The 27,764-nt window shown below is 42.9% G+C and overlaps 1 protein-coding gene across 5 annotated transcripts in view; it reads right to left on the bottom strand.

Annotated features, from left to right (window-relative positions):
• LOC141146647 (ubiquitin carboxyl-terminal hydrolase 22-A) overlaps window positions 1-27,764 on the bottom strand; it is a 251,632-nt gene that overhangs the window by 188,083 nt on the left and 35,785 nt on the right. For all 5 annotated transcript variants that reach the window (XM_073633064.1, XM_073633066.1, XM_073633067.1 and 2 more), the window contains one exon: window positions 14,732-14,864. In XM_073633064.1, the coding sequence (XP_073489165.1) occupies window positions 14,732-14,864 (133 nt within the window). The remainder of the gene's footprint in view (window positions 1-14,731; window positions 14,865-27,764) is intronic.

Here is a 27,764-nt window from a genome sequence, read left to right as displayed (position 1 = left end):
GGAGAGACATGGTTTCTGACTGCTGGCTGGACCTAACAAGCCAGGGATAGTACATGCAGCTGGCAGTGATCACGGATATACTAACTGGTAGAGTGCTGATCAGGGGCAATATGACTGGTGTGGCAATGGTCAAAGACAATAATGGGTGTGACCAATTAGGGAAAATGACTGGTGCAGTGGTGATTACAGCGATCAGGAACAGAGCGGACTGCAGTGATTGGGGATACTGACTGGCAGCACTGATCTGGTAACAATGCACTGCTGTGGTGGCAATGACATACCATGACAGAGTAGCCAGCCATTGTACACGATCACCACCGCAGGGGCAAAATGTCCCCATAGGTGACATTGCACTTGCTCTGGTGACAGTTTGTAAAAAATATTTACAGTTGTGTTCATAACTGTACATACCCTGGCAGAATATATGATTGCTTAGCTATTTTTCAGAGAATATGAATGATAAACTTTTTTCACTCATGGTTAGTTTTTTAGCTGAAGCCATTTATTATCAACTGTTTACTCTTTTTACATCATAATCACAACAGAAACTACCCAAATGACCCTGATAAAGTTTACATACACTGGTGATTTTGGCCCAATAACATGCACACAAGTTGACAAGGGTTTGAATGGCTATTTAAAAAAGGTAACCATCCTCACCTGTGATATGTGCGAGTGCAAGCTCTTGGAGGGGATGAGAAGGGACTATATACAAGATTTTAGTAACAAGAACGGTATCATTAGCAGTAATCAGCAAGGATTCATGAAGAATCGTTCTTGCCAAACCAATCCATTAACCTTCTATGAGGAGGAAAGTTGCCATCTAGATAAAACAAGGCTCGTAGACGTGGTGTATCAGGATTTTGCAAAAGCATTTGACACAGTTCCCCATTAATGTTTACCGTACAAAGTAAGGTCCAATGGCATGGACCATAGGGTGAATACATGTATTGAAAACTGGCTACAACGGCGAGTTCAGAGGGTTGTGATAAATGCAGAGTACTTGGAATGGTCAGGAGGTGGGTAGTGGGGTCCCCCAGGGTTCTGTGCTGGGGCCAATTCTGTTTATTTTGTTTATAAATGACCTGGAGGATGGGGTAAACAGTTCAATCTCTGAATTTACAGAGGACGCTAAGCAGGGAATAACTTCTCCGCAGGACATGGAAACCTTGCAAAAAGATCTGAATTAATGGGGTGGGCAACTACATGGCAAATTAAGTTTAAATGTAGAAAAATGTAAAATAATGCATTTGGGTGGCAAAAATATGAATGCAATCTATACACTGGGGGGGCCTCTGGGGGAATCTAGGATGGAAAAAGGACCTGGGGGCCCTAGTGGATGATAGCAGCAGGTTGGAATTGCATGCCATTGCTGAACCTAACAAAGCAAACAGAATACAGGGGGTCCCCGGGTTACAAACAAGTTAGGGACTATAGGTTTGTTCTTAAGTCGAATCTGTTTGTAAGTCGGAACAGGTACATTTTTTAAGTGTAGCTCCAGCCAAAAAAACTATTTTTAAGCTTTTTGGATAGCATAGGGAAGGGTTAACACCCCTGTGACATTTGTTTTGCTGTCTGTGCCCCTGTTCAGAAGATTTCACCTCACTTTCTGTCCCAATGACAATTGGATTTTGAAAATTTTGGGTTGTTGTGGAAACAAGCCTTGGTGATAAAGCATCAGTGGAGGTACCTTTTCCCCAAAATAGCTCTTACAGGAGAGAATTTCCCTTCCTAGGGGTAGATTTCCTCTCACTTCCTGTTGTCTGCCTCCGTTTGTAAGTAGGAGTCGTTTGTAAGTCGGATGTTTGTAACTAGGGGACCCCCTGTATTGGCATTCATTAAAAAGGGGGATCAACTCCAGAGATAAAACGATAATTCTCCCGCTCTACAAGACTCCGGCGGCACCTAGAGTATGCTATCCAGTTCTGGGCACCGGTCCTCAGGAAGGATGTACTGGAAATGGAGCGAGTACAAAGAAGGGCAACAAAACTAATAAAAGGGTCTGAAGAGACGCTTGAGAGGGGATTTCAATGTACAAATACTATACTGGTGACCCCACAATAGGGATGGATACTTTTTCGCTGAAGGGAGTTTAACAAGACACATGGCCACTCATTAAAGAAAAGAGGTTTAACTTTAAACTACGTAGAGGGTTCTTTACTGTAAGAGTGGCAAGGATGTGGAATTCCCTTCCACAGGCGGTGGTCTCAGCAGGGAGCAGACAGTTTAAAAATACTATTAGATAAGCACCTGAACGACCGCAACATACAGAGAAATACAATACTGACATAATCACACACATAGGTTGGACTTTTGTTTTTTTTCAACCTCACCTACTATGTAAGTGTATATAAAAAGGTCACCGAGTTTCTGGACTCGACAGACCCTTGCATCTTTCATCCAGTGCTGACTGACGATTCTGCGTCATGGGGAAAGCAAAAGAATTGTCAAAGGATCTGCGGGGAAAAGGTAGTTGAACTGTATAAAAAAAAACAGGAAAGGGATATAAAAAGATATCCAAGGAATTGAGAATGCCAATCAGCAGTGTTCAAACTCTAATCAAGGGTAAAATGAGGGGTTCTGTTGAAACCAAACCACGGTCCAGTAGACCATCTAAAATTTCAGCCACAACTGCCAGGAAAATTGTTTGGGATGCAAAGAGAAACCCACAAATAACTTCAGGTCAAATACAGGACTCTCTGAAAACAAGGTGTGGCCGTTTCAAGATGCACAATAAGGAGGCACTTTTAGATGGGATGCATGCTCAAGTCGCCAGAAGAAATCCATTACTATGCAAATGCCACAAAGTATCCCACTTACAATACGCCAAACAGCACAGAGACAAGCGTCAAACATTTTGGCACAAAGTCATTTGTAATGATGAGAGCAAAATTGAGCTTTTTGGCCACAACCATAAACTAATTTGGAGAGGAGTCAACAAGGCCTATGATGAATGGTACACCATTCCTACTGTGAAACACAGAGGTTGATCACTGATGTTTTGGGAATGTGTGAGCTACAAAAAAGGCACAGAATTCGGTCAAAATTGTTGGCAAGATGAATTCAGTATGTTATCAAAAAATACTGGAGGAACATTTGCATTCATCAGCCAGGAAGCTGTGCATGGGACGTACTTGGACATTCCAACAAGACAGATAAATGATCCAAAACACAAGGCCAAGTCGACCTGTCATTGGCTACAGCAGAATAAAGCAAAGGTTTTGGAGTGGCCATCTCAGTCTCCTGACCTCAATATCATTGAGCCACTCTGGGGAGATCTCAAAATGTGCAGTTCATGCAAGACAGCCCAAGAATTTACAGGAACTGGAGGCTTTTTGCCAAGAAGAATGGGCAGCTTTACCATCTAAGAAGATAAAGAGCCTCATCCACAAATACCACAAAAGACTTAAGCTGTCATTGATGTTAAAGGGGGCAATACAAGGTATTAAGAACTGGGGTATGTAAACTTTTCCATCAGGGTCATTTGGGTAGTTTGTTATTACAATTTAAAGAAAGAGTAAACACAGTTGATTGATAATAAATGGCTTCAGCCAAAAAATATAGTTTGTGTTATCATTCATATACTCTTAAAAAAATGGCCAAGAAATCAAATTCTGCCAGGGTGTGTAAATTTAACACAACTGTATAAAATTTACTTCTAAAAAGTAATATTTCACTTTAAAAATATAGTATTTTTTTTTTTTTTTACACCTTGTCACCAGAAGAGTGCCGTGTCAGTCATGACCAAATCACAGTGAACACATGGTACCAGGGTTGCTCACAAGGTCATGCCCCAAAGAAAAAAAACCAAAATCAGAAAAAGGGCAATAAATAAAAAAAAAAAAAAAAAAAAAGGATAAAATTCACCAATAGAGAATAGTAGGCATCATCATGTGGTGTCTCTTTCTAGGCAGGATGTTAACTTTACTTTTAAAAAGGAGTAAGATTCAAAATACATTTCTAGCCATAAAAAAAATGTTCCACGCATCTCTGCAATACATGCACATTTGCTCAGTTTTATCCACTAAAAATGCAAGCAGAGAAAAAAACAAAAAAAAAAAAAAAAAAAAAAAAACACAAACCCGTCTAGAAATGAGCCAACAATAATAATGGCTCTGCTGCACTGAAATTCCAAGCAGCAGCTGTCAAGCCTGCCAGAGCAAGCCCCAGCAGACACAGTATCAGCTTACTACAAAAAGATGAGCAACATTTGCGATCACCCTCATCGCCATCAATGGCATCTTTGCTCTGCCTTTTTCTAAGAGTTGTTTTCAGCGATTGTGTTGGGCCACTCAAGGAAGAAAAGGTAACTTTTGCACGAGGAGTTAAAAAATGTGGAGTTTATGTAAAAAAATGTTAGTGAAAAATTACGCCAACAAATGTGCCCATCTGTGGAACACATTAGCTTGATCTAAATCTTATCAAAATGGCTTAGTACATATGCACACTTGCCTATTTCCTTGCCGTAAACACATGAATTTTACTGTATTTAAAAATTCGAAAATTCTATTCCTTTCAGGTGTTGCTGGTTTAAATCTATGTGCTGTAGTTTTTTTTAATCAAGACCGCCACAAGGGCTGATTTAGACCTACATATGAGACAACCCCTGCAATGCTCGCTCGCTCGCTCACACACACACACACACACACACACACACACACCTATGAAATCAGCCCTTAAAGAGGAGTTCCAGGCTGAACTGAAACTAGGGCTAAACCAAAATAGAGCACCCGACTCCCCCGCCTTGTTTTTTGGATTTTTTTTTTTTTGCACCTTTGTCGTTCTCTAGCAGGACTTCTGCCCTACCTCGCCACGACGAGGCAAGTTATCTCTGCATTCGCATCAGCCCCCCCTTCCCCGGCCGCCTTCTGGAACCTGTGTGTATCCCAGAAGACCATTCAGTATAGCACGACTCGCACATGCGCAGTAGGAAACTGGCTGTGAATGCTTCGTTGGCCCGACCTCGTGGGATCCCTAGACAGGTATGTGTCCTTTTATTAAAAGTCAGCAGCTACAGAGGCTGGGACATCGATTTAATGTTTAAAGTGGAGGTCCTGCCAAATTTTTTTTTTTTTTTTTTTTTAAAACGTCAGCAGCTACAAATACTGCAGCTGCTGACTTCAAATATGGACACTTACCTGTCCAGGGCTCCCACAATGCCGGCACCCGAAGCCGATCTGTCCCTCGGCTCTAGGGTGGAGACGCCGCCATCTTCGGTAAGGGAATCAAGAAGTGAAGCCCTACTGCGCATGTCGCGCTGCGCAATCCCACAGGTCCCTGCCGTCTTCTCGGACCTGTGCGTCTCCCAGAAGACAGCGTTTGGGGGGGGGGGGGGGGGGTGGGGGGGTTGCGCCAGATATGGCATAGATATCCATGGGTACCCCAGCTCATCTATTCCCGGAAGTGAGATGAGAGCACATACCTGGATTATACAGGCATCTGCTCTCCCCTCCCCCTGAAAAGGTGGCAAATGTGACACCGGGGGGGGGGTTGGGAAGAACTCCGAAAAGCGGAAGTTCCATTTTTGGGTGGAACTCCGCTTTAAAGAAAATGGTTGTGTGTTAGTAATTACATGTTCGTATGTCAACTAAATTGGCTTAACACCTGTGCTTTACTGTTGCTTCCTACAGTAGAAACCCAAAAATAGCCTGATTCATTGAATGCACTGCACTCCCTTTTGGCCATCCTACCTGAACAGCTGTTAAATCAGGGTAAAATAAATCATTCAGTACATCTCTCCAAAAACATGCCCACTTCCAATGTTATCCCCATAAAATGCAAGTTACATCTTTTTTTTGTTAGACACAATTAGATTAACTGCTATCTGCAGGAGGCCATGAACATCTAAAAAACAAACAGCTAAGGGGGCAGGGCCCCTGCTGGTGGCCCAAAATCCCCCTAGAATGCGGAGCAATTTGAGAAAAACAGCATAACCGTGCAAAAAAAAAAAAAATTTCACACTGCCACCAGCAAAGCCAAAGAGTAAGTGATGTGCCCAATAAAAAAAAATAAAAAAATAAAAAATATGACCAGTCATGGGAGGGATTTTTACTTGACTTATCTGTATATTCCATATCTTGGAATACAGGACAGTGTGTTTAGGAACCAAGGGTTATAGGCAAATACCTTCAGGTGATTTGACACTGGCAAAGCTTTACAGGAAATTCCCCATGGCATCTTGAATATCCACAGGTCCCAGGAGGCTGAAGGACCATTCACAAAAAACAGCAAAGATCGCACATGCACAGCTGGCTGTGAAACCGCAAGGGGTCACAGACAGCTGCCCAGTTAACCACTTGAAGACCGGGAATTTTCTGATACTTCTTTTACATGTGAAAATCTTTTTTTTTTTTTTGCTAGAATATTAGTTGGAACCCCCAAACATTATATAGAGAATAAATTGGTGTGTTTTGCAATTTTTTTTATGTCATACAGTATTTGTACAGCAGTTTATTTAAAAATACAGTTTTTGGGAATTTTTTTTTACACATTTTAAATGCAAACAATACTTAATATAAAAGATGTCACACCGAGTAAATAAATATCAAACATGTCACGCTTTAAAATTGCCTGCACAATAGCAACAAATACAATTTTACTATCCATAGGCAATGCTTTAAGCTTTAGCTTTTACGGGTTAGCACTTTAGATGTACAGAGGAGGTCTAGTATTAGAATTATCGCCTATGATCTGACATTCGCGCCAAAGACCGCGGTTTGCGTGCGTTCAGGACTGACACACGCGTTCGCCTTTGTGCACTAGCATGGGGGGGGGGGGGGGGGGGGCGCTAACAGAGGCACTTTACATTTTTTTTTTATCCTTTTTATTGCTGTCACAAGGAATGTAAACATCCCTGTGACAGCAACAGGCACAGGACAGGTACTCTTAATGCAGAGATCTGGAATCAAAGACCTCAAAATTTCTCCTTTGCACTTAAGAAAAGCATTAAAGAGGAAAAAAAAAAAAAAAAAAGCAAACATCGGCTTTTTAAATACTTTGGAATTTTAAACTGGCGCCTTTAAGGCTCCAGGAAACATCCTGTCCCGCTGCTTGTAATTAACAATCGAGCAGCTGCTTATCCGCTCCAGATGTTACTACAACCGTCGGCTCTAAACAACGGTACCAAGGTGATGCCTGCAGCTATCGCACTGGTACAACCACTTGACACCAAAATGACATACAGGTTACGTGATTTGGTGGCAAGTGGTTAACATGCCAGTGGTTATAGGGAATAAGTAGAACTGTTAATTGTGCCTAACCAGCATTCTGAAAATGTCACCTCTCGAATTGTTCCTGAAAATAAATAGCAGTGCATTTCCTAGAATGGAAGGTTGTCTAGGCAGTCTTAGGTCTACAGCCTTATAGATGTATATCTGCAGTGTGAAAATTAAAAAGGGTCACTACTAAACCCACAACAGATTATAAAAAAAAAAACAAAAAAAAAAAAAACACACAGTCTATATGCAGTAAAGCATGATTGTAATACCGTGGAACCTAAGGGGTTAATCCTCCACATTGTGTAAAAAGGCTGCTTGATCCAGTCTTCTCTGAGCCTCCCCTCTTCCACTGCCCCCTGACAATTTCCTGATAACAGACTATTGAATCAGATTGCACATGCTCTGTTTGGTATGCATCGCTAGACTTTTTTTTCTTGGAAAAGTGCATGTGATCAGCACAGGGCCAATCCGCACTATCCAGACAGAGGGTCTGGAGTCTTGCAGTCTAATGGGACAGTCAGAAAACTCCTATGAGCTTTAACCAATGCTTGGCTGGACACTGATAGTCACAACTTTAACTGCTGATGGGAAAAGGTAATTAGCAGTTTAGATTTACTAAAAAAATTGCTTTTCCATGTTCTGTGTATTGTGGGAGACCAGATATAGTGAATGCAGTGTCCTGGGTTTAGTAATGCACTAAGACACGGTTGTCTCTGAATCTTAGAGCGAGTTTGTGATATCAAATGACAGTGTGGTGTTGCGCTAATCCTAAATTAAAACAAAAAAAATCTAAAAGAATTGACTTAAGTGTGGTAACACAGTAGTGGTGGGTGTCTCTAAAATGCAGATCTACTGCAATCAATCATGTGTGTTTCTGCAATCACGTGTAAAAATATACCTCTATCTGAGAGTGCCTAATTCTGTGTATGTGTTATAAAAACAAAAATAAACTATATGTTGAAAATATGCTTGGAAAAAACTTAATTATCCACTTAAACTGATAAATACACATCAAATAAGTGTCATAGGTGCTTCTCGGAGTGATAGTGAATCCGTATGCAAAAATGATAACAAACCAAGACTTCTAAAAAATATAAACATCAAAAAATATCAAAACAATTAGAAAAATATATCAAAAAAATACAATGGTCTGCTGACCGAGCAAGAGTGCACCTGGTGTTACTTAACACATCACCAGGTGCGTGTAACATAAATGGTGCACTTCTACCAAATACAGCGATATACAGTCCTCTCAGTAAAGTGAAAAAATGAAAAAAGGTGGTAAACACTAGAACTATTAAAAACAAAGTCCAGAGCATGTGATCCACTCAGTGCAAAAATAAACGTGACAACGGTGATATATCTCTTCATGCAGCACGGCACACACTGGTGGGCAGTGGCCCCTTACCTTGAGGTAATGGGGTACTCGCATTTAGCCAATATATAGAAATGGCAGCCTTTAAATGTCCTGGAATAAGCAGGCAGTGGGGGCGGTGGAGGTCTAATCCTATCCTGGCTTGTCACCTTTATGGACTTGCGTCTCACCAAGTAGTGTCCCGGGGTCACCGAGATAAACCAGAAAGGAAAATCCACAATAGTGTAGTATTGTCTAATAGCAATGCGATTTTATTACAATTATACAGGTACTCACATTTAAAAAAAAAAAAAAAAAAAAAAACACAAATCAGGCGGAAATCCGACGAGCAGCGAGCTCGTAGTGCAGATACAGACAAAAAATGCCTTTCCCGTCCCAACGAGTTTGTGATATCACTATTGTGTTGCTCAAGGTCCTCTGCTAGAGGCTGCAAAATGAGGAAGCAAAACCCTGCTGCTAACAAGATGGCCACACATACCGTGCAACACAAGGCATGCTAGGACAGTAAAACAGGAAATATGTGCTGCAGGAAGGCTACAGGCTATAACCAATAAGCATCATTTTTTGCCCTCTTCCTGGCCTTTTCTTGGCACAGTTCCAGAATTCATTCCTCTGTGCCTTCATATAAAAAAAAAAAAAAAAAAAAAAAAAAGCCAGTCACCCCTCTTATACCTTCTTTGCAGTAAACTCAACTTCCTGTGCACTCTTTTCGCTTACTAGTCACAAGTAGAAATTGAATAGGTTACTAAAGTCACGAAAATTCTCGTACGACAGGAAAAAAAAGAAAAAAAAAAAAAAAAAAAAAAAATTATCAGAAGTGATGTCATGTGTTGTAGTGTACTTGTATTTTTGGACAACTGTACTGACTAAACAAAAATCGTACGATCTGATATCGTACGAGGAAAATTTTCATGCTTGTCAGATCGAATAATAAATAGAATGAACTGTCGTGATTGGCTCTCGGAAAGCTCTGTACTAACGATCCGATTAGCGCGCGATTGCGTTGAAAAAGGTATTGTCCGTCCAATTTTCGGATCGTGTGTATGGGCCATTACAGTGACCAGACTGCTTCTCCAGAGATCCAGGGCAGTGAGTATTGTCACCTTAGGACAGAAAGTGTTACTAACTGGACCACCAGGGAAAAAAAAGCCAGAAAAAGAAAAATGAAAACTGCCACTATGATTAACCACTTCCCGACCGCCGCACAACTATGTACGTCCTAAGTTTGAAGGGGTATATCGTTGTTATGGCAGCAGCTAGCTGCCATAACCCCGGTATCCCCGTTTTAGTGCGGCGGCCAGCTTTCAGATAAAAGTGGTCCCTGCGGCGGATTCGCCGCGAGATCACTTTTAATCGGTGGCGGGAGAGGGCCCCCCCCCCCTCCCGCCGCGATCCGGTGCCCTCCGCCGCTTACCGGAGCCGTCGGTAGCGGCGGAGGCGATCGCGTCCTGTGCCGTTGTGTGTCTGGAGACGAGTGAGGCCAAGATGGCGCTCACTCGTCTCCATGACACTGCTGGGCGGAAGCGACGTCAAAACGTCACTTCCGTCCACGCCTCTTAAAAAGGCATATTTTTTCAAATGTCATTTTTCTAAATGACTTTTTTTTTTTTTTTTATTGCATTTTAGTGTAAATATGAGATCTGAGGTCTTTTTGACCCCAGATCTCATATTTAAGAGGTCCTGCCATGCTTTTTTCTATTACAAGGGATGTTTACATTCCTTGTAATAGAAATAAAAAAAAAAAAAAAAAATTGTCACTTTTAACAGTGTAAAAATAAATAAAATATTGTAAAATAAATAAAAAAAAAAATTTTTAAAACCCCCCTGTCCCGACGAGCTCGCGCGCAGAAGCGAACGCATACGCGAGTAGCGCCCGCATATGAAAACGGTGGTCAAACCACACGTGTGAGGTATCGCCGCGACCGGTAGAGCGAGAGCAATAATTCTAGCCCTAGACCTCCTCTGTAGCGCAAAATATGCAACCTGTAGAATTTTTTAAACGTCGCCTATGGAGATTTTTGAGGGTAAAAGTTTGACGCTATTCCACGAGCGGGCGCAATTTTCAAGCATGACATGTTGGGTATCAATTTACTTGGCGTAACATTATATTTCACAATATAAAAAAAAAAAAAAAAAAAAAAAAAAAAAAAAAAAAAAAAAAAAAAAAAAATCGGGATAACTTTACTGTTTTATTTTTTTATTCAAAAAAGTGAATTTTTTCCAAAAAAAGTGCGCTTATAAGACCGCTGCGCAAATACGGTGCAAAAAAAAAGTATTGCAATGACCGCCATTGTATTCTCTAGGGTGTTAGAACCCCCAAACATTATATATGGTTTTTCTTCTAAGTAATTTTCTAGCAGAAAAACCGGTTTTAAACATGTAAACACCTAAAATCCAAAACGAGGCTGGTCTTAAAGTGGTTAAGGACTTATGAGCCGCAAATATTTTTTTGTTCTTGTTTAGAGATACAATTTAAGTTACAAATTTATCAGCTGCTGTATCCAAGTCGGTAGTCTCACCTTAAAAACAGCACTATATGCAGATAAGGTCCTATTTCTCCAAGATTCGGATGAGTAACTATCTGCAGCATTGTCTATCCTAAATTCCTTTTTCAACTACTCTGGTCTTAAAGTAAACTGAAGTCAGTCTCAGACACTTCCCCTGAAGGCTCCCTCTTCTACCATCTGATATCCGCACCCTTTGCCACTACAGTGGGTTGACAAGGTTAAAAGGGGTTGTAAAAGGTATAAATTTTTTCACCTTAATGCATTCTATGCATTAAAGGTGAAAAAACTTTTGATAATACCGCCGCCCCCAGCCCCCCCGTTTTACTTACCTGACACCTCAAAAATTCGCCTGCTCGTTCCCGACCCCCATTCAGCCGATCAGCCTGGTCGCTGATTGGCTATAGTGGATGGATTGAAAGCAGCGCAGCCATTGGCTCGCGCTGCTGTCAATCACATCCAATGACGCGGCGCGCCGGGGGGCGGGGCCGAGTGATACAGCGAGCGGCTATAGCCGCCGGCTGTATCACGGGAGCGCGCCCGCAATAACGAACCACCACGCGAGGGAGCTCGCATTAAGGTTGTTAGTTATTGCGGGGAGGAGCTGAGACAGCCGCCGAGGGACCCCAGAAAAGCAGGTTCGGGGCCACTCTGTGCAGAACGAGCTGCACAGTGAAGGTAAGTATAACATGTTTTTTATTTTTAAAGAAAAAAAAAATACCTTTACAACCCCTTTAAATACCTAGGACTTGAGATTTCCAATGTCATTACAGACTTCTTCATAAAACTTTAAATGTAACCTGTTATCCAAAGCCTTAAAACAGACTTCAGGCCTGGCAGAATCGTCCACTCTCCTGGATTAGGAAGATTAATTTAATAAAAATTAAATTCCCCCCCCCCTTTTCTTGTATATTTTTAGACACTCCGATTCGTGCACCTAAATCCATTTTTAGGACCACTGACCGCCTGGTATCTAATTTTTTTGTGGCAAGGGGGCACCCCACAAATTAAAGTGGATGTAAACCCTCATATACCCAGTGAAGTGAACAGCTTCTGATGATACACAGCTGAAACAAATCTCTCTATATAAGCTTTATTCTCCAGCTTTCTGCATGCTAAGTGCCAGGTCACACAGAGGCGGCTTCAAAGTTGCCCGACTCTGAAGCCGCCCCGTACAGCACAACTTCAACACAGCTTGCAAAACAACTTTTGTATAGAAGTCAATGCAAGCCGTTCTGAAGTCGCCCCAAAGTAGTACAGGAACCTCTTTCTAAGCTGGAGTGACTTGAGTCGCTGCTATTAGAACAGTTCTATTGTACAGAATGGAGCGCGACTTGTCAGGCAGCTATGTCACCTGACAGGTCATCCCTGTGTGAACCGGGTCTTAAGTGCACATCATGTTACAAATCTCTTTCTGTTCCAGTAGTGGGTGTGGAGTTGGGGCTTACACTGTGCGAGAGCCGATGGGAGGAAAGGCACACACCCCTCCCCCACCACATAGGCAGAGGGACGAAGAAACATGCAGAGCTGTACTGTAAATAGACAAGCCCTCTGCTAATCTCCCTCTAAGCACCCTCCCCGACACAAATTTTCAGCTGCTTCTATCTCCTGTGTTGGAGTGTTTGTCAGAAGTTATTATGCAGATAACAGGGCAGCAGAAAGACAGGGCACTTAGTGCTTTGGAGAGAGATAAGTAAACACTACAGTTATACCAGCCCAAGTCAGATTGCATGAATGGGGTTTACAACCACTTTAAACTGCAGGTCCTTCAACAGCCATGGAATGAGTGTGGGGTTTGGCAGTTCCTAACTTTTACTGTTACTTTCTGGCAGGGCAATTGGTTAATGTTCATAGGTGGCAGATTACACCGGATGATGCGGCAGGGTCTCTGGAGGCAGCTGTTGGCTCCTATGAGGCATTGTTTCATCTGGTATTCCAGGGAACTAAGGCCCCATTATCCTCTCACTATCTATGCGAGCAACAATTTGGGCTTGGGTAGTAACTAGGCGGGCAGAACACGAAGGTGATAGTACAGTTTCCCCTTATAGAAAAACCTAGATACATCAATTTTATGCTTATCCAGAGCCCAGTATTTGGACTACATTTGGGGTCAAAACAGTAGGATCTGTGGTGCGGAATGGGACACTGCTTGCTAAAAGCCCAACTGCCTAACTCACCTCTTCCACTACCTACAGCTCTGACACTCCTTCCAGACTCAGTTCAGCGGTGCATGTGGGTGACTGAGGCCTTACTAAGGGATGACACTCTTAAAAAGGAACTATCCTCCATATACAAATTATTTATCGACAGTGTTAGGTTACTTCTACCCTGTTGTAACACCTGGTTGGTTAATTTTCCTAGTATGGATGGAGATGACTGCGATGATCTTTGGGACGCCTCTTTCACTAGACTGGCGTCTGCTAGAGACCACCTTATTCAATATAAATTTTTGCAAAGAATTCAACCCCTGCTAGATTGGCTAAAAAATTCCCCTCCCAATCACCTAGTTGGCGATGTAATTATCCCCATGAAGATTTTATTCATATTCTGAGATTGTACGGCAATGCAATAATTTTGGCTCAATGTATAAATTCTGTCACAACGTTAAACAATTCCTTCTGTGAAAATTTGCCTTCTGGTAATCCAAACTCAAACCTTATTGCTCCATTACGCTAGGAAAAGCATGATCCTTTCTTAGAAAAAACAAAAAAAAAAAAATCTCATGCTCTGACCACAGCCTGGAAAGCTCTAATAAAGCCCTCTCTTTTTATAAGGCTACATATGCCAGTAGAGGGGTTCCAGCAAAATTTGACAAAGTGTGGGGAGGATGGGTGAATGATGCATCTACTGCATCTGAGTGAGAACTGTCTCTCTTGGTTAGCAACACAATGTTACTGCATGTAGCACTTTAGGTTACGATGTGATGGGGTTCGGTATCAGTTAAATACCGCATACTGAAAAGGTGCTTTTTAGGAGTTTTAGCACTAAAAATAGCACCTGAAAAGCGAACCTCAAGCCTCCCCAGCGAGAACACCTGAATGCTTTCACACTGGGGCGGTGCGCTTGCAGGACGAAGAAAAAAAAAAAAAAAAAGCCCGCAAGCAGCATCTTTGGGGCGGTTTGGGAGTGCTGTATAGACATTTTCCAAAACGCCCTGCCCATTGAAATGAATGGGCAGCGCCGCAACAAGGGCGCTTTTAACTCTTTGTTCGGCCGCTAGCAGGGGTTAAAAGCTAACGCGGCACGGCCCTAGTGTGAAAAAGGTCTTAGTACAAATTGTGAGTTCCATCTGTGAAGGGTTGATTACATATCTGGATACCGTAGTCAGTTACATAGAATATCATTATTGGAGAAAACCAAAGATGTGAAATTGTCGTGGGCCCTTACTGACACAGATCCTCATCCATTGGGTTATGCGGGCCACTTGTGCTGATGTATGACTCATTTAGGTTTTGTTTTTTTCTTTGCGTTACTTGACACGTGTCATGCTCCTAGTATGTTAAAAATTTAAATAAAAATATTTATATTTTTCTTTTCTCAAAAGGAAAAAAAAAAAAATAAAATACTGTCAGCTGCATCTGCTTAGAATTAGCTGTAGAATAACAGCAAGCAACTTCGTTCATGAAATAACTTACCAAGATTGTGTCTTTTAAGCTTTGCGTGTTCGTGAATGTGTTTCTTTGTAAAACAACCGAAGAACACACAATACAGGCAAGAGTGAAGTCTGTTCAGGTGAGCGCCACACATATGACAAATGCACGACTTAGCCTGCAAGGAAAAAAGAAAAGAAAAAAAAAAAATGAAATTATTCAGTGTCAACTGGTACACAGTCCAAAAAACAGTCACAAAGAACCCATTTTAATACTACTGATCAACGGTAAAGGAATACATTTCTTAAAGCCCAACTTCAGTCAAAACATTTAAAATACAGTGGGAAACGGTTAATACATGAACATTTTATGGTCATAGGTGTCCCCGTTTGACAGAAGAGGAAATTAAAATCTCCCTACTTAATATTTAAATTTTCTAGTAATTTCTAATAGAGTAATAAAGGTTTAGAAGCTTGATAAGTACTTTAATGCTGTCTGTTGCCTCATATTTTTTTTGGAAGGGGCACAAAAAAAAAAAAAAAAAAAAAAAAAAAAACACACAACACACACACCCCACACCTAGTGTAACGCCTCTCACTCCCGGCCTGCCATCTTCACCCATCACAGCAAGCTCTACCACAAAAGCCTTCAGGAACAACAACTCAGTCGAGGATCACTACCCACTGGACCACAAGGCATATCATTGTGGAGGGCCAGTGCCTTCTGGCATTGCAAGCCGTCTCCACATGTCCAGAGCAGGGTCCAGGTACTATTCTGATTGTACATAAGTCGTAGGAAAACGGATCAAATAAAAAGCTAATCTCCTAATCACAGATGAAACCTTTGAGACTACTATTTTGTGCAGAGACTTCACAGACATCATCTAAGGATTTCCTGTCTTTTTGGCAGTGTCCAAGTAACATAATCTCATCTTCATGGATAGAAAGATGCTCTATGTCCCATGTCTGTTCCATTAACACAGGACGCAGGATTTAATGACATTTGATACATCCAAAAGCAGTCAAATTAAGGGGTGGAAAATGCAAACAAAATGCTAAGAAGCCTGAAAAGAAAAAAAAAAAAAAACCCACACAAAAACAAACTGGGCACTGCCTGCAGTGCAAAGAGCCACCTCGAGGACCTTACTGCCAAAGCTGGCATCAAAAGAGGCTAAAACTTGGAGTTTAGCAGAAGTGTGTCACACGACATTAGGATTTCGATTATGAGCACTGGTACCCTTTTACACCCACCTGAGCATAGCATCACTTGAAGTGCATCGCTTGAAAAAGTACACAAGCATCTTTTGGGGCAGTTACGCGTTTTGGTCCCAACAGACTACAAAAACCTCTTGAAACTCCTTTTCACTGGCTAAAACAAAAATTGATCTGGCCCGAAAAAACGCATGCAGAATGCCTAACTGCCCACCCCGCCCCCCCCCCAAAAAAAAAAAAAAAAGAAGACACAAACACACCACACAACAGATGCCTAAATTCATGTGTGAATGGGGGCCTTTAGTGAGCTTGTGGACAGAGTCAACCTTGCACAGCCATGGGACACAATTAGCTGGTGTCAAAAAGTCCAAGAAGTCTCACAAATCTGGAGTATGTTTTGACAGATCAATTTGTAAATGGATATAAAACTGGCTAAAAGACAGGATTCAGAGAGTAGTGGTTAATGGACTCTTACTCTGAACGGTCTAAGGTGATCGGTGGTGTACCCCAGGGTTCAGTATTTGGGCCCTTACTTAATATCTTTATAAATGATATTGGGTCTGAGATTAAAAGTACCATTTCTGTCCTTGCAGATGACACCAAGCTATGCAGTGGAATAACGTCCTTACAGGATGTCTCCAATTTACAAGCCGACCTTAAAGTAATTGTAAAGCTTTGGGTTTTTTTTTTGTTTGTTTTTTTGAAACAACATGTCATACTTACCTCCACTATGTAGTTCGTTTAGCACAGAGTGGCCCCGATCCTTGACTTCTGGGGTCCCCCAGCAGCGCTGGTAGCTCCTCCCCACCTCGAATAACCCCCTAGAAGCGCTCTCCGGGGGGGTGGTTACCTTGCAGGTGCGCTCCAGAGTCCTGCATTTGCGTCCATTGACACAGAATGCCGGATTCGGGGGGGGGGGGGGGGGGCTGTCAATGCAGTAAGGCGAAAAAAACTTCTGTGACTAAGAAACACAAGGGTTTACAACCCCTTTAATGCACTAAAAAAAAATTAAAAAGCAATAGATAATTAGCAAAAATTGTACGGTAGGCCGAGTTCAAAAGTGGAGAGCAGGGCCTGGCAGCAAAAGGGTTAAAGTGCTGAGAGAACCAAAACGTATATACCACAGAGAAACAGGTGGGCGCACATGAGATGCCACTTGAGAATCAATCAATTCTAGAACATAAGAGTCCAAGTCTGGAAAGGGAGAATTAAAAGCTACTCCTGTGGAAGGTAAACTATGGATTGAGCTGTGTCCTGCATCAGACCCAGATACTGCAAGCAATGAGCCGGCTCAAACGCAAACTTCTAAAAAAGGTTCAGGATCCAACCAACCTTTTCAAAGTCTGAAGTATTGTACAGGTCCTCGACTGACTGTTCCCTCAAGAGGTCGTGCATATATCCCACAGTACAGGTGCCCCAGGAATATAGCAAAGCAGGAACAGATGCTTGAACGTTTGTCAATACATGGGGGTGAGGAAGACAGACCAAATGGTAGAGCCACATACTGAAGTACTGAGGAGCCACAACAAAGTGAAGAAAATTACTAATCCTTGATGTCTAAAGAGGCCAAAAAGTCTCCCTGATAAAGGGAGGCTATGACAGACCTTCTGTTTGCCACAAAATTTTTGGGATTGAAATGAAGACAATCAGCACCTTAAGGCTGGCCATACATTATACAATTTTCTTGTACAACTTTCCTTTAGATTTACCAAAACCATATAATATGAGGTCAAACCTAAACGCTTTCAATTTGTATGCAATCAGGCAGGCCCTTGCACTACATAGTTGAAGGTAAATCTAAAGAAAATTGAATAAGAAAATTGTATGGTGTATGGCCAGCTTAAGACCCAAGATAGGGTGTAGGCCAGGTTTTGGAACAAATCCTGTAACCTCCCTGTGGCTCAGTTCACACTAATGCAGGTGGAAGCCACTGTAGGACTGGCACTTTGTCCTGTAGCTGCAACCAACCGCACACAAACGTGGGACCCATGGGCAGATGCCATTAATCTGGCACTGGGAACCTGTAGTGCGGTTCCCATGCAGCTTGTGATTTCTGGGGAGGTGCAGGGACCATTTCCCTGCATTTCACCAGCCACGGCAGCCCATTCAAAATGAATTAACTGCTGTGCCCGCGCAAAACGTGAAGGTGTCAACCTACGCCAAAACAGGAAACGGGGCGATAATCCCTTGTATCAGAAGAGCTGCATTGAGGGCTGCTAATCTGAGCAATGCCACCATAAAGGTTGGAGGACAAAGCGAGGAGTGTTTGGGGAGAACTCTAGCTTGCAGCCTGTGAAAAACCTCTCCTGTATCCATGCATCTGAGATGCGGTCTGTCCAAATGTCCACTAAGGCTAACGAATGTTTCAAAAGCCCCTTCATTCAATTGAGAACTTGTCTGTTGGTCTGGGGGATTTAGGTGTCCAGGGTTTGCAGAGGAACTGGACTCCTGGCATAGGTTTTGCCTTAGTGGGTGAAGTCTGGGAGTAACAAAATGAACTTGGTCTGTCATCGCTTTTCTATACAGTTCGGGGGGGGGGTTAATTATATACATACAGCTTCCCCCCACCACGAAGAAAAAAAAAAAAAAAAAAAACAAACAATCACGATAATGGCATGTGCGTATGTATTCACCCCCTTTTTTATGAAGCCCATAAAAAGCTCTGGTGCAACCAATTACCTTCAGAAGTCACATAATTAGTGAAATGATGTCCACCTGTGTGCATTCTAAGTGTCACATGATCTGTCATTATATATAGACACACCTTTTTGAAAGGCCCCAGAGGCTGCAACACCTAAGCAAGAGGCACCACTAACCAAACACTGCCATAAAGACCAAGGAACTCTCCAAACAAGTAAGGGTCAATGTTGTTGAGAAGTACAAATTCAAGGTTAGGATATTTAACCGCTTCACGCAGATATACTGCAGCAGAAGGGCACGTACCTGTACGTGCCCTTTAAGAAGCGTCTTGTGGGCATGCGTGGCGAGCTCCGTGTGATCACGGGTCCCGCGGACTATGTCCGCGGGCATACCCGCGATCGTCAGACGGAGAGTAAGAACGGGGAAATGCTAATGTAAAACGAACATTTCCCTGTTCTGCCTAAGGATACTGATCACAGCTCCCTGTAATCGGGGAGCGATAATCAGCGTCCTGTCACACACAGTCCCTCCCCCCCAGTTAGAATCACTCCCTAGGCCACACTTAATCCCTACAGCGCCACTTAGTGTTTAACCCCTTCACTGCAAGTCACATTTACACAGTAATCAATGCATTTTTAATTGCACTGATCGCTGTATAAAAGTAAATGGTCCCAAAATCGCGACGAAAAAGTGTCTGATTTGTCCGCCATAATGTAAAAAAAAAAAAAAAAAAAAAAAATTTTTATAAAAATGCCATAAAACTATCCTCTATTTTGTAGACGCTATAACTTTTGCGCAAACCAAACGCTTATTGCGATTTTTCTTAACCAAAACTTATCGGCCTAAACTGAGGGAAAAAAAAATAATTTGGGGATATTATAGCAAAAAGTAAAAAATAATGCTTTTTTTCCAAAATTGTTGCCATTTTTTTGTTTATAGCGCAAAAAATAAAAACCGCAGAGGTTGATCAAAAACCACCAAAAGAAAGCTCTATTTGTGGAGGGAAAAAAAAAAACCAACAAATGTTTGGGAGCCACGACGCATGACCGCGCAATTGTCAGTTAAAGCGACGCAGTGCCAAATCGCAAAAAGTGCTCTGGTCAGCCAAATGGTCCGGGGCTTAAGTGGTTAAAAAAAAAAAAATCCAAATCTTTGATGATCCCTAGGAGCACCAACAAATTAACATAACCAAATGGAAAGAACATGGCACAACAGCAAACTTGCCACGATGACTGCACACCAAAACTCACAGACCGGGCAAGGAGGGCATTAAATCAGAGAGGCAGCACAGAGACCTAAGGTAACCCTGGATGAACTGCAGAGCTCCACAGCAGAGACTGGAGTATCTGTACATAGGACAACAGTAAGCAGTACGCTCCATAGAGTTGGGCTTTATGGCACAGTGGCCAGGAGAAAGCCATTACTTTCAGCAAACAAACAAAATGGTATGTTTTGAGGTTGCAAAAAAAAGGCACGTGGGAGATTACCAAAATGTATGGAGGAAAGTGCTCTGGTCTGACGAGACTAAAACTGAACTTTTTGGCCAAAGAAAATGCTATGTCTAGCGCAAACCCAATATTACCCAAAGCACACTATCCCCACAGTGAAACATGGTGGTGGCAGCATCATGCTGTGGGGATCTTTTTCAGCAGTCAGGAGGAGCTGGAGCAGTTTTGCAAGGAGGAATAGGCAAAAATACCAGTGGTAAGATGTGGCAAGCTCAGAGACTTATCTAAAGCAACTAAAGCTGTGATAGCCACAAAAGGTGGTTCTACAAAAGTATTGACTTTAGGGTGTGAATAGTTATGCACGTTGGACTCTGTTATTTTGTCCTATTTGTGGTTTACTTCACAATAAAAAAAAAAAAAAAAAACTTCAAAGTTGTGGGCATGTTCTGTAAATTAAATGATGCAAATCCTCAAACAATCCATGTTAATTCCAGGTTGCAAGGAAACAAACACGAAAAACGCCAAGGGGGGATGAATACTTTTGCAAGGCACTGCATTTGACCCCTTCGCAAAACATGACTTAGTACTTTGTGGCAAAACCCTTGTTAGCAATCAGAGGTCGAACGTTTATTGTAGTTGGCCACCAGGTTTGTACACATCTCAGGTGGGATTTTGTCCCACTCCTCTTTGCAGATCCTCTCCAAGTCATTAAGGTTTTGGAGGATGACGTTTGGCATCTCGAACCTTCAGCTCCCTTCACATATTTTCTATGGAATTAGGTTCTTGAGACTGGCAAGGCCACTCCAGGACTTTAATGCGATTCTACTTGAGCCACTTTGTTGCCTTGGCCACATTTTGGGTCATTTTCATGCTGGAATACCCATCCATGACCAATTTATGATTCCCTGGCTGAGGGAAGGGAGTTCTCACCCAATATTTGACGGTACATGGCCCCATCCATCGTCGCTTTGCAGTGAAGTTGTCATGTCCCCTTAGTAGAAAAACACCTCCAAAAGCATGTTTCCACCTCCATGTTTGACGGCGATGTTCTTGGGGTCATAGGCAGCATTCCTCCTATAAACACAGCGCGTTGAGTTGATGCCAAAGACATCTATTTTGGTCTCATCTGACCACAACACTTTCACCCAGTTCTCCTTGGAATCTTTCAGATGGGCCTGTTCATGTGCTTTCTTGAGCAGGGGGGCCTTGTGGGTGCTGCAGGATTCCAGACCTTCACGGCGTAATGTGTTCCCAATTGTTTTCTTGGCATCCAGCTGCCTTGAGATCATTGGCAAGATTCTCCTGTGTAGTTCTGGCCCGATTCCTTACCGTTCTCATTATTGAAACTCCACAAGGTGAGATTTTGCATGGAGCCCCAGACCAAAAAGGAGGTTGACAGTTATTTTGGTTTTCTTCTATTTGTGAATAATTGCACCAACTGTTACCTTCTCACCAAGCGGTCTTGTAGCCCATTCCAGCCTTGTGTAGGTCTACAATCTTGTTCCTGACATACTTGGACAGCTTTTTGGTCTTGGCCATCGAGGAGAGATTGGAATCTGATGATTTTTTTCTTCTGTGGACTGGTGTCTACAGGTAACAAGCTGGGATTAGGAGCACTCCCAATTTCAGCTCATTCATTACCCATATAGAAGACACCTGGGAGCCAGAAATCTTGCTGATTGAAAGGAGCAAATATTTCACTCATTAAAATGCAAAATCAATTTATACATTTTTTGAAATGTGTTTTTCTCTGGATATTTTTTTTACTTATTCTTTCTCTCATTGATAAAATAAACTTACCATTAAAATTATAGCTTGATCATTTCTTTGTCAGTTGGCAAACATACAAAATAAGCAGGGGATCAAATACTCCCCCCCCCCCCCCCCCCACTGTAGGTAGGCAAATCGATGACAGATTTGGTTACAATCAGCCTTACCTATACATGGTTTGAAAATAGGCTGCTCCCTACTGAACCGGCAGAATTTCAAACTAAGAATCATGTATTACAGAATATACATACTCTGTGCGTAACATACAGACATGGTCATATGTATATCTGTATAAAATGGATCTTTTAGCATTTTCAATATTGGCAAATTATATATATATATATATATATATATATATATATATATATATATATATATACATATATACATACATATACATATACACACACATATACATCTATTTTTTGTGCTTTTCCAGTGTCAAAAGGGGAAAAGATATTACTAAGGGGATTTAGACTTTTCTTCAGAAATGTTCTTCTCCCAGAAATTATTGTAAAAAAAAAAAAAAAAACGAAGTTACTTACTGGTAACGTTCTTTCCCGGAGTCTTTCAGGACAGCCACCTGAGAGACCTTGGCTCCTCCCCTCTGTAGGAAACACCTGCGCCAGCTTTCTTATAAATTTCCTCCTCCCCTGCTGGCTCCTCAGTTCTTTGAAGAGCACCTCCAGTTTGCTGGGGAGACACAAGAACATATGATACACAATCAACTATATCACATTTCCTGTAAGGAAATCTTTATTTCTCAGTATACATTTGGGTGGGTACCCGGCTGTCCTGAAAGACTCCGGGAAAGAACGTTACCAGTAAGTAACTTCGTTTTTCCCCTAATCGTCTTTCAGGACAGCCACCTGAGAGGATAACCGAGTACTTACCCTTAGGGCGGGACCACAGCTTGTAGGACTTTGCGTCCAAAGGTCTGATCCTTGGCTGACCACAGGTCCACTCTATAATGTTTTACAAAACTGGCGAAGCTGGACCAGGTTGCCGCCTTACAAATTTGTTCTGGCGTTGCTCCAGCTCTCTCTGCCTGTGACGCTGCCATTGACCTTGTGGAGTGTGCCCTGATTACGTCTGGGATCTGCATGCCCCTTAGTTCGTACGCCTGTTCAATGGCTTTTCTAAGCCACCTGGCTATAGTGCTTCTTGAAGCCTTATGCCCTTGCCTAGCTCCAGAAATTAAAATAAATAACAAATCCGTTTTTCTAAGCGTTTTTGTTACCTCTAAATAATGTAAGACGCATCTCCTGACGTCTAAATTATGAAACTTTATTTCCTGTTCTCTCGAAGGATTTGAACAAAATGAGGGTAACACTATGTCTTGGTCTCGGTGAAACTTCGAGGCCACTTTGGGCAGAAATCCCGGATCCATTTTAAAGACTATTTGATCCGGGAAAATCTGACAAAAGGGAGGTCTAATCGAAAGGGCTCCGATCTCGCAGACCCTTTTGGCTGTAGTGATCGCTACCAAAAAGATTGCTTTCAGTGTCAGCATCTTTAGGCTGCAATCCTTCAAAGGTTCAAAGGGTTCTGCTGTCATAGTTTCCAGCACCAATGACAGGTCCCATTTTGGAAAGGCTGAACTTTGTATCGGTTTCTGCCTGCTCACGGATCTAAAAAGTCTGATTATCCATGGATTTGCTGCTAAGCGTTTTTCTTGGTAAACTGACAGTGCGGACACCTGGCTCTTTAGTGTACTGAGACTTAGGCCTTTATCTACACCACTCTGTAGAAATTCTAAGACTGCCATTGAGCTTTGTGTTTTGAAATTGTTTTCTGCACACCATCTTCTAAAGCATTTCCATACTTTTTGATATATAATCTGCGTCTCAACCTTCCTGCTTTTCAGCAGTGTCTCTATTAAGCGGCTTGAGAACCCTTTTGCTTTTAGCAGCTGCTCCTCAGATACCAGGCGGCTAAATTCCACCTTCCTACCTGGGGACAGTACACTGGGCCCTGTGAAAGTAGGTCTTTTTGGACTGGTAACAACCAGGGGGGCTCTATGGTGAGTTCTTTGAGCATAGAGAACCACGGTCTCCTGGGCCAGTGAGGTGCTATGAGAATCAGAGATGTGTTCTCTGTACGCAATTTTCTTATCACCGCTGGTATTAACACCGGTGGGGGAAAAGCATAACATCTCTTGAACGTCCAATTTTGTGCTAATGCATCAACCCCGAGAGCTCCATCTTCTCTTCTCAGGGACAAGAATGCTTGAACTCTCCTGTTTTCTCTTGACGCAAATAAGTCCACCTGAGGTGTTCCCCATTGCTCTGTAATCTGCTGGAATACCTCCTGTTTTAGCACCCAATCGCCTTCTCTCACTTGCTTTCTGCTGAGGAAATCTGCCACTTTGTTTAAATCCCCTTTTAAGTGGACTGCTGATAACGAGAGTGTTTTCCTCTCCCCAGCTCAGGATTTCCTTTGCTAAAGACCACAGGGCTCCGCTTCTGGTTCCCCCTTGTCTGTTTATGTAGGCGATTACCGATGAGTTGTCGGACCTGACCTGCACATGTCCCTTCAACTCTCTGCGGAAGGATTGAAGCGCAAACCATACTGCCTTCAACTCCTTCCAATTGGACGACTTCGTCCTCTCCTCCTTTCCCCAAGTCCCTTGTGAGATTTGGGAGTTTAAATGTGCTCCCCACCCTACACCACTTGCGTCTGTGGTTAGAGTTTGGGAAATAGGTAGGATCCATAGCCTTCCTTTGTTTACATTTTCTGCTTTCCTCCACCACCATAGGGTCTTTTTTACCCCTGCTGGTATAAACACTTGTGTGTCCAGTGATTCCTGCTTGCGATCCCATATCTTTAATAGGAACATCTGAAATGGCCGAAAATGTAGACTTGCCCACTGTACCGCTGGAATTGCTGATGTTAGTAATCCCAACATTGACATGACTTTTCTAATTGAACATGGTAGATTGGTCTGTATTCTTTTTATTTCTCTCTGAATTTTCTCTATCTTCTCCTTGGGTAGGAATATTCTTTGTTGCACTGAATCTATTATATACCCCAAATATTTTATTTGTTGAGTGGGTTGTAGATTGGATTTTTCTACACTTATCAACCAACCTAGACTTTCCAGGAATTTCCGTGTGTATTCTAGGTTTTCTAGCAATCTCCTGGGGGAGTCTGCAAAAAGGAGAAGGTCGTCTAAATAGGCAATGATGGATATGCCTTTTAGTCGCAATGGTGCCAGAGCTTCTGCCAGAATTTTTGTAAAAATTCTCGGTGAGGAAGAGAGGCCGAAGGGTAGCGCTCTGAATTGAAGGTGTAGGATTTCTTTCCCTGTTTCTATTGCTAGTCTTAGAAACTTCTGGCAACTTTGGTGTATGGGTATGTGCAGATACGCATCTTTTAAATCCAGGGAGACCATATAACAGCTTGGTGGTAACAGGGCCTTCACTGAGTATATGGAATCCATTCTGAATCTTTTGTAAGTTATGGATAGATTTAAGGATTTGAGGTTGAGGATTGGTCTGACCTTTCCCGAGGGTTTTTGTACTCCGAATATATGGGAGTAAAAACCCTGCCCTTTTTCTTCTCTTGGGACCTTGATTATTACACCTTGCTTTTTGAGATCCGTGATGGCACTCATTAACCCTCTGGCTTTCCCTCTGTTTTTTGGAAGCCTGGTGGTGTAAAATCTGTTTGGGGGTGAACTTGAAAATTCCAGGTAATACCCCTCTTTTATTGTTCTTAAAATAAACTGACTGGAGGATATCTCTTCCCATTGCGGGAGGAAGGCCCCCAGTCTTCCTCCTACTGGGACTACTTTGTCATTATTTTTGGCTTGTTCAGGAGGATGAAAAATCGCTCCTCCCTTGCCTTTCCCTCTCTGGACCCAAGGTCTTTTCTGGTTTTCTGCCTTGGGTGTAGAGAAACAGGATTTTGTGTCCCCTCTCTGCTTCCTCTTATTCTGGTATGGCTGACTCCAGGTTGCTTTCCGTTTCAGCGGAAACGCTTTCTTTTTATCCGCTGTACGGTCCAGCACTTCTTCTAAACCTGGCCCAAACAGCAGGTCCCCTGTGAAGGGGATCCCGCAAAGCTTGGCTTTAGATGCGCAATCACCTTGCCATGTTTTTAGCCAAAAGGCCCTCCGTGTGGAGTTAGTTAGTGCCGAAGATCTGGCTGCCATGCGTACCAGTTCTGCTGATGCATCTGCGATATACGCGATGCCTCGCAGAAGAGTGGGAAAAGAGGATAAAATCTGCTCTTTTGCAGTTCCTTCCTCGATGTGTGCCTGAATCTGGTTCAACCAGAACTCAACATTTCTGGCCACTACCGTGACTGCCATGGCTGGCTTTAGGCTTCCCACTGTGGAGTCCCATGACTTTCTTAACAGGGAGTCCATCCTCTTATCCATTGCTTCAGATAAGACCCCCATGTCCTCAAAAGCTAGATCCGTATGTCTCGATACTTGTGAGAACGCCGCATCTAGCTTCGGGGTTTTATTCCATATTGATGATCTGTCATCTGAAAATGGAAACCGTCTCTTTAAAGCTTTCGAAAAGAATGGCTTTCTTTCTGGTTCTTGCCACTCTTTTTTAATTGCCTCCACTAAGACGTCATGAACGGGAAAATTTTTCTTTTCCTGTTCCCCTAAACCCACATACATTTGATCATGTAGGGATAAAGGTTTTTTCTCAGTCTGTATACCTAATGTGGTATGAATGGCTCCCAGAAGATGGTCAACTTCTTCCAATGAGAGTTCGTACCTGGAGGGTTTTCTGGAATCCCCTTCCAGGGCCTCTCCTTCTGATTCTTGGGAGCCAGACGCTGCGCTGTCAGGCTCCTCGTCTGCCTCCTCCCTAGGGGCTGATGCAGTGCCTGCACTAGTGGAAGGTAGTGCTTGTGGTTTTGTTTGTACTGTAGCAGGGGCAGTCTGCAGCTGTGGGATCTGAAACCCTTCAAAGAAGGTTTTAAAGGATTCAAATGTATTTGATAATTCTTTAACAGAAGCTGCTAAATCACTGCCCTGCTAAGTGGAATGTTCCTGCACCAACTTGTTAATACATTCTTTACACAATGCTTTCCCCCAGGAATCTTTAAGTGTATTTTTACAGGAAGGGCACCTCCTTTTTGAGTTGTGAGAGGGCCTGGCTTTGTCTGTTTTCTGAAATAAAATAAAAGACAAAACCCCACAGGTTAATACTACCATAATATTCTCCTGCAATTTGCAGGTGCACAGCGTTTTTAATGTGGGCTTACCTCACCAGGGGCCCCATGAACCACCCTCTGACACCCGAGGGCCCTTTACCCACCCCCACCCCCCTCTATTTTGTTGGATGAATCCCGGTGGGGGGGGGGGGGGGGGGACTAGGTCCCCCTTACCTTAACATGGCTGGAGCTGGTCTCTGCTGGAGCTGCAGTCTGGTCTCTACCTTCTGCGTCCGACATTTTGGCGTCACCACCGGAGCCTTTGCTGTCTCTACAGCATGTGCGGCTCCTCTCCAGCCTCTGCCTGGCTCCTTTTCATGATTCGCGGCCGGAACCGGAAGCCGCGAACCCGGAAGTGCACGCCCCTCCGCCAGACATGACGTCACTCGTCACAGGCGCTGTGCGGTCCCAATACCCGGCGTGATTACACTGCCAGTGCTTACACGCTGCTTGAGGGTATGGGACGGCTCGGCCTGCACCTCCTGCTACCGCTCTCGGATATTGAAAAGGGAGCCCCCCCGACCTCCATCTGCACTCAGGGATGTGGGGGTGACAATCCTCCTCCAGGTTAGTTGTTTGCCTGGACTGCCCAAGGAGCCTCTGCTCCTTTTTAGGACAACTGCCTGAGCCTCCTGACTCTCCTGGCTTGGTTCCTGTGGTGTCTCCCTTCTGGAGGAAACACAAATAACTGAGGAGCCAGCAGGGGAGGAGGAAATTTATAAGAAAGCTGGCGCAGGTGTTTCCTACAGAGGGGAGGAGCCAAGGTCTCTCAGGTGGCTGTCCTGAAAGACGATTAGGGGGAAAAAAAAAAAAAAATCACTGAATAGCAAA

This window comes from Aquarana catesbeiana, linkage group LG06 (genome assembly GCF_042186555.1).
Source record: "Aquarana catesbeiana isolate 2022-GZ linkage group LG06, ASM4218655v1, whole genome shotgun sequence".
Classification (NCBI taxonomy): Eukaryota; Metazoa; Chordata; class Amphibia; order Anura; family Ranidae; genus Aquarana; species Aquarana catesbeiana.
Note: the sequence above shows the minus strand (reverse complement) of the source record. Positions and strands in the feature narration are given on the sequence as shown.